Source organism: Clytia hemisphaerica, unplaced genomic scaffold (genome assembly GCF_902728285.1).
Source record: "Clytia hemisphaerica strain Z4C2 unplaced genomic scaffold, Clytia hemisphaerica genome assembly, whole genome shotgun sequence".
NCBI lineage: Eukaryota > Metazoa > Cnidaria > Hydrozoa > Leptothecata > Clytiidae > Clytia > Clytia hemisphaerica.
In genome coordinates, this window is record NW_027104054.1 from 464,067 (window position 1) to 476,638 (window position 12,572).

Here is a 12,572-nt window from a genome sequence, read left to right on the forward strand (position 1 = left end):
TAACAATCATTTTTATAAGACAATCAGGCTTAAAAGGCTTGCTTTTTATCTATAGACAATTCAATTTGAAAGTAAAATGTAAATAAGCTTAAAATACATTTAATTTTGTTATTGTTTAAAGGCATTTGAAATTACAAATTTAATAGTTTTCTTTGCAATTGCTTATAAGAAAATTAAATTCAAGGTTAATCACCCTGCGACTCAAACTAAATATGTCACTGATCTAAATTTTACAAGTAAATACAGTACTAGGCTACGTCATATCTTCCTTCGCTTCGAGCTTAAAACTCCTACTCTTCGGGATATGAGCACTGCTCTTGTTTTAAATATTGAAATTCTTCGGATAAATCCCATGCGCACTGAGGTTTTAATGAAACAATAGAGAGTTTCGAAACCTAAGCCAATCAGCTGTGTTTTAAACATTCTTTTATTTGAAATCTCTATTGATAAACATCTTTTGTGAAAGTTGTCTATTATGTTTAATTCCCAGTGGGGGCTACTAGTGGCCGCCTATAGCAGTGCCTATAGACCAAGAGTAAGGCCTAAAAGCCTGAAGCTGTCTATTGTGTAGACTAATACAGTACAGGTTGATGGATTTCAAAATATTATAGAAGGTGATGAAATCCGATCCGATCCTTAGAAAAGAAGAAGCCTTAGTCAGATAAATTTTCTTACAAAAAAAGTCTTTAATGAAATTTTCAATTATGAACAATATGGAAGTGAAGGTAATAAATACCTGATAGAAAGTATACTACTTTTAAGATGGAAAACAATTTGTTCCTTTTTGCATCCAGGGCTTGTAATTAATGGTATTTTGAGATGAAGAGACAGTTTTTTTCTCTGTTTGTGTTCGTTCATAGTATAATTTTTGTCTGAAGGAACATTTTATTAGTATTTTGAGTAGACCCAGGGATTTTTCTAAGCACTTGGAGCTGGGAGCGTTTTCGTAAACGTAGATTGAGTTTCTAATATGCCCGATATGAAATTTGCTCAGCGAAGCCGTACATTGATGAAGCTAGTGTTCAGAGGGTGAAGCTCCAGAAAAAATGTTGAATATATTTAGATAGTATTAGTTATTTTTGCTTGCAAACAACATATAAGTTTAATTTTGCTAGAAAATATATTTTCTTTTTTGGATTGAGTTTCAAAAACTCAATAAAAATTGAGTATTTTGGTAGGTATACCGAAATACATAAAAAGTACTTAGAAAAATCCCTGGTAAACCATAGTGTAAAAGTACAGCATTTGGCTACAAAGACTCCCAAATAGTACCTGCTTAATGATCCTTAGGATCAAGGGGTTAAGTGGAGAAATCCAGGAACAAGGTGTGTAATCCTCCCCTACGTTTTAGATAGACAGCTATTCAAATCTCCCACTGAAAAGTAGTAATTTTTGAAATAGTTCCATATTTGCTTTCAAAAAGTAAGCCCCGTTGTTTACGAATCAGCTTCATGTACCAGAAAGCTGTCTGGTCAGATTTTTAACGAAACAATTTCATTCGCTTGATAAGGCTTAAACATGAAGAATCCCTATAAATAGACATAATTCCAACTAGGAAATTTGAGGCATCCGTTCTTTTTCTTTTTCTTTAATTATTGATTTTGTGGAAGTCATTAAATTCCTTTTTCATGTCATTTGGATTAATGAAGTTACTTCCTCTTTTTTTAATCACCAGTTTCTTGCTTCTTAATTATTCCAAATTACCTTTAATGCTTTGAATTTCAAGATATACTCTAGATGTATCTTTCTTTAAGTAAATTTATTACAATTTATGATTAAAATGTTGGCTGGTAATTGATTTTGATTTAGGTTGATGTTGCTTTACCTTTGAAATCTGGTGAAAATTACTTAAAAAAGATATTTTTGTCAAAATCACGAAAAATCACGGGGGCGAACTGTGTTGGTATGCTTTGCTTTCTGAATGGTTAAATTGCACATTTTTTACCTAGCCATTTGACGTGTGGGCGTTTCATAAATTGAGGGACGCTCTGTGTATTTGAATTTTTCGGTTATACGAGTTGAATGCTTTCGCTAGTGAATCTACCTATTGACATTCTCGAAGAATAACATGGAACTTTGGGGCTCATCTCTGGGTGTTGAAAAAATACTCTCTAGAAGCCTGATCGTTTATATTCTTTACATAACCGCAGATTTTTTTCATTTTATTGTCTGTCTGTCTATCTTTCTGTCTGTCATATTGTTTGTTTGTCAGTCTGGCTAATCTCCGAGCAGATTCTGATACTTTGGCTCCGTTAGAGAATCTGCCCAGGTTGGAGCACCGGTTTGAACTTTTTCATCCAGGTTTTGGGATGAGTATTAAATTAAATAAGCTTTTCTTGAGTGCGTTGATTGGCTAAAGCTAAACAATCGCACCAAATCATCTGTCAATTATATACATAAACAATATATAAACAATAGAACCCAGTTGCTTTCGATCTCGTTTCCAAGCAAAAGGCAACCTGGTTTTGAATGTTTCGGCTGAACAACCAGGTCAGATCGTCACATTCGCCATATCCTTTAGAGCAAAAGAGTGGTATCTGTAGAATGGATGATCTGATTATAAGATTAGTGTCTGGTTGACTGTCTGTCTATACACTATAATTTGGCGATTAGAAAATACGTGGGTCCTGGAAAATAACGTAGCTTTAGTGTCTTTGTCATACCAGACACATTTTCTGCTCCTGGTGAAAAAAATATTCACGTAACATTATTTTCTTATATTTCAGGGAGAATTATATCATGTCAATGAGCAAAGTGTTGAAAGATGTGAAGAATTTAATTTTCGAAGATTCACCCTCTGGCTATGGTGGTATCAATACTATAGGTATGTTCCATTTTTTATTTCCTTTAAGAATTTTAGTTAGCACGATTTGACGACTTTCGTAGTAGGAGAATCTGAGATTGTCCCTTTGTCCCATCATAACATATGAGCAGGCTTGAGACTTCAAAATGATCAGATTTGTCGGAAGTTTTGCACATCCCGAGCGATTCTACCATGGATCATAATAAATCATTGCAGTTTCCCATTAACGTGCTTTGGTGTCAGCACACTTGTCTCCTGATCAGGCGAAACGTCGCTCGAGTGTCACCTCTATTTTGCAGGGAGGCAGTTTTGCTTGTTTTTAATAAACTGGTGACTGAAAATTAGCTTCGGTGAATTCTAGATTCTAGGCCGGTGAATTCTTAGCAAGCCCAATGATTCAAGTACATTAATATGCACTTGAATCGAACCGGATATTTAGACCGGTGAATTGTAATATTTTCGTGCTTTCGCCGTTCGCCGGGTCCTGGTACCTGGCAGTTGACTGTCTTTAGAGGGTCTAATTGGCTTGAAAGTCAATGATAATGACTTCTTTAGTTTTGAAGTTTGTAAGGCCTTTCAGTGACCAGCTTTTTCTGAGCAAACAAAAATACTATTAATATTTTATAAAACTTCGAAAAAAAGTAATTTTAAAAGTCAATATTTCTTGATTTTGTTTTAGTTTTTATTTGGTTTGATATATGACACTGTTGTTACCTCGCATGTGTGTTCTTCCTTGAAATAAAACTTGGAATGGAATATCTTTGGGTAGAGTTTGAATGTGACTTTTGCTTCGAGTGTGCTTTATGTAATTAGCATCGTCTTCTTTTTGTTGGATTTTATATCTATAACTCTCCTTGGAAATGGAAAAACTATTGAAAAGATGTTGATTTTGTTTTCTATAATTTTTATTGAATGGATAAAATTTGACTACGAATAATCAAAATTATTTTCTTTTTAGAGGGAAACAAAATGATTTAGGGTGGTTTTTGACATTCGGATTAATAAGTTTATGGCCTTGAGCAACATCCAAATCTTCTAGCATAAAGTTTAGTTACGTCGAATTTTACACTAAAAATACACTAATTTACTAAATTCTCTAGCTGTATTAACTCATTAGTCTTGATTATCTCCATAATATGTAAAGTGTTGTCGGAGAACTTTTTCAAACTTTCAAAACACAGCAAAAATTCCACGAATAAACAAACACTCGACAACCCACGTATATGGTGTTTACTTTTTGCTATCCAACCAATCCAACGATACTAAATAAATAAATAAAGAAAGCAATGGAAAACAATGAACGGCGATATTTTATGAAGAAAATCAAGAAGAAGAAAAGAAAACTCACTTCTGGTTTTGTTGTCTCGAAAATCGTTTCTAGTGAAAATAGTACCGTCTCCTCCAAAAGTTGTTGCTGCTTGAAGAATTTTTGTTGCTGTTCAATCAAAAAGATGATGTTTTATCATCATTTTTACTCGTCATTCCGTACGTAGTATCTATTTGCTTGAAATGCAATTTGAATCTCTCTAATTCGACCATCTATGGACAAGAATTTTCTTCGAATTAAAAGAAGATTCGAATTACAGAAATGATTTTAAACCAATTTTCAGCTGAGGGGCAGATATTTTAGTTCGAATTATAGAAAAATTCGAATACTAGAGGTTTGGAATAAAAAGACTTGCCTGTATTGCTCGAAGTGCAGTTGACCTCCTTATTTCGACTTTCAAGGGGAATTGGGTTTTTATCGAATAAGGGAGCGCCGTTTATGAGAGTTTCTTGTTGAGGGTGACTTCCAGTACGATCGAATAATGGAGCATATCGAATAGTAGAACGTCGAATTAGAGAGCGTCGACTGTATTCATTTCTTTCGTTTTGTACTGCTTCCCCGGGGGGGATTGGGGAAAAATGGACTTTAGAATCGCACCCTTGCAGTGCAGAAAAAAATCGGTGAAATTCATACCCTTACAGTGCATTTTTTCAAAGTTTAAACTTTTTTAGAGCAAAAAAAAAAATCAAGATTTTCGAGCTAGATTTGCTGAAATTTCCACCCATACAGTACATTCCTGATATTTTGAAAAACATACCCTGAACCGCCGCACATACCCGTCGGTCAATTTGCCTGACTGCCCCCCCCCCCCCACCCCGGGACTGCTTCACAGTGTTGAAGTTTGGAGCTTACAGTTTCGCGAACAAATTGAGAGGTTGAAATTAATTGAGAAACATTTCGTATACATGTTGTTTTTTTTATAAGCAAGTGTATGCCTCTTGGTCAGGCTCGTGTATACTTAAGTTCTCAAAGCATCCAGGCATAGCTTATGCTTATTATATGCTTATGAATCATACTTATGATTCACCCCGAGCCAAATTTTTAGTGAAATATCAGAAATTTTGTAAAAATTTGTTCAGATTTTGAGAGCAGTGGAATATGCAGCTAGCCCGTGGAATGTCTTTTTCTACTTGACCTCTACCAAACCTTTTCAAACAGATAAAAAATGACCACTTGAAAAATATTGAAGGCTGACATATATGCTTATGCTATGCTTAGGAATTCTCCAAATCTGAGCCTTCATATGCTTATAAGCGTTATGCTTGTATAAAAAAAAACATGTAGTACAAAAAGTATGGGAGGAAAATGTAGTCACGGGACTAATTTTGATAATCCTTCGAAATTTTAGTTTCTTTCCAAGATTCTTTTATACATTTTATTTCCGTAAAGTAAAGTCAAATACTGTACAGTGTAATCACAATAAGTTTTACACTCTCTGGTTTTCATTTTGTTGTTGTTATGTGTGTGTTATTTTCTTTGAGAGAGGACTCCCACGTAGAAACAAATAAGGTCACGTGATTAGACCACATGGACTCCATTACGCGATGTTGGCCGTACCGCTTTTATGTCACATCAATTTTTGACCAGTTCACTCGCTAGCTTCTTAAAACTAGAATTTGACGAATTCAATTATGGATAATAATCGAATTTAAATGAATATCCATCGAGTTCAATCGGATATCAGTTTTGAGGTCAATCGAATGCCAATCGAGATTGATCAAATTTATTTGCAATTAAAAATTTCGATTAAGTTTTGCACGAAGCACTTCGAGACATCGAAATTAGTCTAATTTTGAAGCTTTTGATTTTGCACTTCCTGTTTTTGTATAAGATTGTTTTTCAAATTGCCATTTTTTTACTATGCCATATATGATTATTAAAATCATTACAATTATTGAAACCAGTCTAAAATGTAAGAAACGATCGCAGAAATAACTATATTTAGTATTATGATAAAGATCTTTTAAATATTTTAGAAAATAATAAGTGTAAAAAAGTTAATTTATTGAAGGAAATCTCAAAACCCAAAATGTGACGGAGCCAGATTTTCGAGAAAAATTTTTTTTCCGGCCGAAAATGCCGGGAATATGCCGGAAAAACAGTTTTTTGGCATTTTCTCGAGATTTTATCAATTGTCTAATGCCAATTAGGCTGCGTTCATCCACATACTACCTTATATAGTTCTGCGATTTAGACTAGGCATAAATCAAATATTTTGCACTCTGCACGTTACTTCAATGCGTCAGTCATTCATTGATCTAAGTATTCCTTATTATTGTTAATTATTGCAAAAACGCAATGAAAGCTATTTTCGCCGTAAACTTTCGTATCAGTAGTTTTGTTTTTGCACCGGAACTGCTTCCCATGCCTGCCACATTTTCAAATAGTAGTAGTATTCACCTCTAAACGTGAACTCGTTAACACGAAATCGGAATTGATTTCAAAATGCAGGCACGTAAATAAATTTCTTTGGAAAATTACAAAACAGTCCCCCCAGATGTGTGATAATTCTAACATTTTTAATTACAATGCTCTTATCAATACATTTTATTTCCCTAGACACAATTTTTACCATTCATATTTCTTTAGCCAATCAACTGAACTTTTATTACTTTTAATCACTTTTATAGCCTGTTAATTACTTTCTTATACAGGGTGTCCCTAATTAAAGTATCGAGTTTGAACATGCGATTGAGTAGAAAAGTTTGTGTGTGATATCGCTAAAATATAAGAACGTTCTCCATCACACAGGCTTATTACAAAAGGTAGTTACAACGTATAAATTAATCGTAAAAAAAAGAAGAAAAGAAAAAGAAAAAAGAGGGATAGCTTAAAATACAATTTTGTGAAGATGCACATAAAACTTTCTACTCAATCGCATGTTCAAACTCGATACTTTAATTAGGGACACCCTGTATGTTTTACATATAGAATTTGCTCAAATTTTTTATTCATACATACATTCACACATTACCTTCATGATCTGATGATCCTCTCTGGCCTGAAGCAGTATGTAATGTTTTAATTTTTTAAAGAAATATTGAATTTTTGAATTTAGCTCTACCTTGGTATAGAGCACTATGTCACCACAAATTACTGATTTTGTTAAATAGTAATGTTCTAAGCTCCAGATAGCGTCGAATAGCTGTTTTGCAGACTCATCTTCACCCAACTATTGATCATTTATGATGCGGGTTTGGTTTTGTCTGGAAATATCAGATTATACTGTGTGATTGACATGTAAATCAATTTGGAACAGGCTTCAGGCCTATTCTATAATGTCTTAGAAATGGTGTCAAAATATTTCACAATTTTTTCATTATTTCAGTATTCCATTCAGTGAAAATGTGCCTAATTTGAAATTTTTAAGGAAAATTTGCCATATTTTATCTAAACCCCCGGGAATTCTGAAATAATATATGGAGACTCGATAAAAGCATCTCTATCTTTTCAAAAGCAAAGCATAGAAATCTAAAATTTTGCACTCGGCACTTATCATTCTAAGTATTTCTTTACGGTTAACAATTATAGGCCTCATTAGCTGACAGTGACGACCAAAATCCTTTTGGATCAACTAAGCGACGGAAGCAAAAAATAGGGCCGAGTGCATAATGCTCGTACACGTTTCTTTATAAGAACAAACTATATAAGAACATAGGCTTCGATAGCCATAAAGCTAAAAACAAGTTGATAAAATTTTAAAGCTTTGAGAACTTAAAACACCCGATTTTTTAGGAAAATGGATAAAAATACTTAAAAATAGTGAAAATTTGAACACGCTGAGAACATATAGGCTCGAAACTCAAAATGTTAAGAACATCAGAGGGCTTCAAAAGTTTTAGAGATTCTTATAAAAGAATGGTTACACATCAGTGGCTGTTAAATACCATGGATTTAATTTCCCTTTTTTTTACAAGTGCCCAGGTTCCTGTCATTTAAAGTACACTTTATTTATTATGATACAAAGGAACTGAGAACGTAGCTGGAAGGTGACCAGCTTCTTATTAATTTCTACTTCTACTTCTACTTCAACCTCAGCATGAACGTAATCTCAGCAACTGTGAAACCATAGTCCGTATAAAAAACTTTGGAAGCTTTTTTTTTTTTACTTTTTGTTAGCTTTTTCCTTTGTTATAATATCCAAAGATAAAAATCATTTTGCTCAGTTTTTGATCACGTTACCAAGTATACCTCTTTGGATTGGTTTAAGATTTAATCACATGATCAAAAGATCAAAAAGCGAGCAAAACGAACTAATTTCTAAAACGCAAGTTCAAGTAAGAAACAATGGAAAGAAACAAAAGGCTCCCAGACCGGGGATTTTTATACGGACTAATGGTGAAACTGTATACGTTAGATTTACTTTTATCAGGCAGGAGGCTCAGTTATTCATGACTTATCATGAATGAGACTTAATTGTAAATTAATTAATCACACTATAAACATTGAAGAATTTTAAAATTCTAGATTTTAGTCCGTTTGGTTATTTACACTTTCTGGGAATTAGTGACCCAGACAAACCGAGAATTAATTTCAAATTTGGCCAATAATTTTACTTATGGATTAGTTCATTTTATATTTGTTGAAGTTGTATTGAAAAAAGGCACTTCGAGAATAATCAAAAAGCATTATATGCATCCAAGAGTTTTCACTATAGTTTTACCGTTAAAAAAGGAAAATAATTCGTTAAAAAGATGTCGTTAAAATATGTTATCAGTTCAAAGATGTCATTGTTTTTCATGCTACAAGATATTCGAGATGAAATTGTTCAGAATTTGTGGAGTGATAGAAAATCGTTTCTGTCGCCTTCTTACACATTGGTAGATGAAGAAGAGTTGTGTTTTTGTGAGTGTGATTGTGATGACCTTGATCGAGATATTGAAGAACTAGATGGAGGTATAATAAACAGTCCATAACTCGAACCTCATAACTCGAACCTCATAACTCGAACCTCATTACTCGAATCTCTTCAAAACTGGAACGCGTCTATTAAAATTAGAAACCCTTTATCTAATTTATGGATTAGTAAAGGATCAATTCTTTCACCTTCTTACACATTGGTAGAAGTTTTTCTGTGAGTGTAATGAAGGTATATAGTAAATTTTCCATAACTTGAATACTTTCCATTGGCACTATAACTTGATTTCGAGACCACCATTTCTTTTTACAAAAAGAACAAGTATTTCTACTACAAAATGTGAATGAAGCTGTTCACTTTAGTTTCAACATAGTATAAGAAAGCCGCAGCTGGAATGATAACATCTGAATTTCTGTTGTTCTATCTCTGTCGTATTTCATGACTATTTGTTGATCAAGAAATCAGTAATGTAGCATCTTTAATGGTGAACTTTATTGCTTTGTCGTTAATACTTACTTCTCAGTGCGTTTTAAACATTAACGATATGCCCTTGATAATACACTTGCATTATGAAATCATTGTAAAGGAAAGATCAACAATAAGAAATTTAAACAAGCACAAAATGCCTGGGCTGAAAGAACTCAAAAATTAATAAAGTGCCTCGAATGCCTTCACAATATTCCAGTGAAATATTTTTAGAAATCGATAAAAAAGTACATCAAGATAATTCTGTGAAAATTTCAAGCCAGTACCTTCAAAATTTATCGTTCAAACTGACAGGAAAGTTGTCATTTTGAATATGATTCTTATAATTTCAATTTTGGCGAAAAACTATTGTTTCCACAAAATACCCCTAAAATATGTCCAAAATTAGTTCAAGTGTTCTATTGGGTACAGATTCAAAGATATTTAGCAATAAAAAAATTTTTGTGAAGAAAAATAAGAGAAAAATTTCAAAAACTATCTACCAATAATAAACTGAGCATATTGATGTTCTTATAGAGCTCGGAGACAGAGATGGAACAGCAATTAACTCAAAAGACAATGTGGTACATATTCCAGCCGCGGCTTTCTTATACTATGGTTTCAAATAACTTAAGGGCGCTGTACACGTTTTTTTTTTATTATTGGAAAAAAATGACAAAACACTACAATTTTTTCCTCTTTTCAAGCAGTCTCAACCGAACTTAGGCACGGATTGTTTTAAATGGAGAGTCAAATATTGTCCAAATTTTACCAATTTTAAGTCCTCTTTATTTTGCATGATATTGTCGATTTAAAGTAGTCTGAAAAATTAAGTACGCATTTAAGAACATTTTTAGGCTGAAAATTTCTAAAATAATAAGCACATCCAGGCTCAGCCAAATTTTAGGTGTTCTAATAAAAAAACGTGTAACAGTAAATGACTAACTAATGCAAGCGATTTCAAATAAGGCCGGTTGTCGGTGTCCATACCATAAAATTCGTTCGTTCGTTCGTTCGTTCGTTCGTTCGTTCGTTCGTTCGTTCGTTCGTTCGTTCGTTCGTTCGTTCGTTCGTTCGTTCGTTCGTTCGTTCGTTCGTTCGTTCGTACGCACGTTCCCTAATGCTAATAGACCCTTCCCGAAACCCACTAAAAATTAACTTCTGTAAAATGTCAGTCAGGAAGAAAAGACTATTAGTTACACGGTCTTCTCGAGGTGGGATACGGGATATATGTATATTCCGTATCCCACCTCGAGACGACCGTGCAACGGATTTATCCCGTTGAAGTCCTTCTTTTCCAAAAGCACGAACAAAATTCAGAACTATCCATCAAGTAGATACTTACATCAAAGAGCTACAAAGTAAATCAAACAGTGAAAGTGGGATCCATGAAAGTTGCATTTTATAACATAGCAATTAAAAGTCGTGCTGTATCCATACAAACTCAAGAAAAGTAAAAATCAAAATAACTTTGAAGATTTTCTGTTTGTTGACTTTCTCAACCCCGACCATTTCAATTTCGATTTCAATTATTTTCAAAACAAAACATTCGAATTTTGATCAAAACATTCGAAAGCACATTCGTCAATATGCAATGTCTTCTTTGTTTTCTCAATCGAACGTGAGGGAGACAGATACGGTATATATCCCACCTCCACGTGATGTCTTTTGACCAATGAAATCGTTAGAATCTTACTGATGCGGGATAAACTTTTTTATTCTGCTACTGGCAGTTACATGCCACTTGGTGACAATCTTCAGGCAAATCTTAAAAACGTAAAATATGTAAAATGTAGATTTTGATTAATCTAATTAATGTCACAGTTCAGTTTGTTTTGTGGGGAAGGTCTATTCCTTCTGTGCTTCTTTGCGTTTATCATGAGTTTTTTTTTCTCTTGATTGGCTCATTGTACTTTTCTGATTTTTTGACACTAACAACTTTTGCTTTATAGTGATTTCAAATTAATTTTTGAATACAGTAAACTCTCTCTGACTCGAATCTCTATTATTCGAATCTTTCTGTAAATCGAGCTAAAATATTTGTCCGCTCAGCTAAAAAGCGGTTAATATTACTCTCTGTAAAGGCCTGTTTCCATCGATCGCGCGAGCGTGCACGCTAGGCCAAAATTCTTAAAATAGATTTGGCCGCACACTCCGCGCAATCAATGTTTGATTTCCATCAACAAAGAGGTGGACTCGAACACAATCTGTATGTTTATAATTTTTTGTTTACTCAGCAGTTTTTCTCTTTCTTGATTGGTTGAAAAATTATCTATTGAGATGTGCGCTCCTGTACGCTCAAAAAAGTTGAAAATTTTCAGCGTAGAAAAGAGCACAAAAGCGTACAAGAGCGTACACATTTTGTGTACAAGACAATTTAAATAGTGACGTCGATGTGCTATTTTAGGAAATTTTGGCCTACCGTGCACGCTCGCGCGATCGATGGAAACAGGCCTTAATTCGAATAAGATATGTAGGGGCCCACATAAAGATCGAATAAGAGATTGTAGATGCCACTTTGGGCTTTTCCAGAAAAAGAATTTACCCCCACTGTTGAGGATATTGATTTTTCGAAGTATCGTCCCCCCTGGATATCCTACTTTATTAGTATAGACCACTCTTTGAAATATGCTCAACCCCCTGGATAACCTCTCTTACAAAGATGCTTACCCCTGGATAACCTCTCTTACAAAGATGCTTACCCCTGGATAACCTCTCTTACAAAGATGCTTACCCCTGGATAACCTCTCTTACAAAGATGCTTACCCCTGGATATCTTATTTTTTACATGAAAAGACACTTTACCTCTGGATATCCGCTTTTGAACAGAAATCGTTAACTCCCTGGATATCCGATATCCTCAACAGGGGGGGGGGCACTGAGTATTTCTGGAAAAGCCCACTTTTTAATCCGTCTAAGTCATGCTGTGCTTTCATATTTTAAAGATTTGCTCAGTTTTTCAGGATGATAATACTGAAAAAATCATCATGTGTTTTTTATTAGAACTAAAGTATTTTTAAGGCTGTTTACATTTTCTGGTGAATTCATGATACTTATTCCTCCTGTACTAATACAGCCTCTAATTTACTGTTTTTTACATATTTTGGTTTTAAAAAAGG

The 12,572-nt window shown here is 33.9% G+C and overlaps 1 protein-coding gene across 1 annotated transcript in view; it reads left to right on the forward strand.

The window, feature by feature from the left end:
• Positions 1-8,707: 8,707 nt before the first annotated feature.
• The window catches only part of LOC136811994 (small G protein signaling modulator 3-like), a 32,119-nt gene continuing 28,254 nt past the window's right edge, over positions 8,708-12,572 (forward strand). Inside the window, exon 1 of the mRNA XM_067068599.1 lies at positions 8,708-9,026. Coding sequence (XP_066924700.1) covers positions 8,825-9,026 — 202 coding nt within the window. The 5' untranslated portion in view covers positions 8,708-8,824. The remainder of the gene's footprint in view (positions 9,027-12,572) is intronic.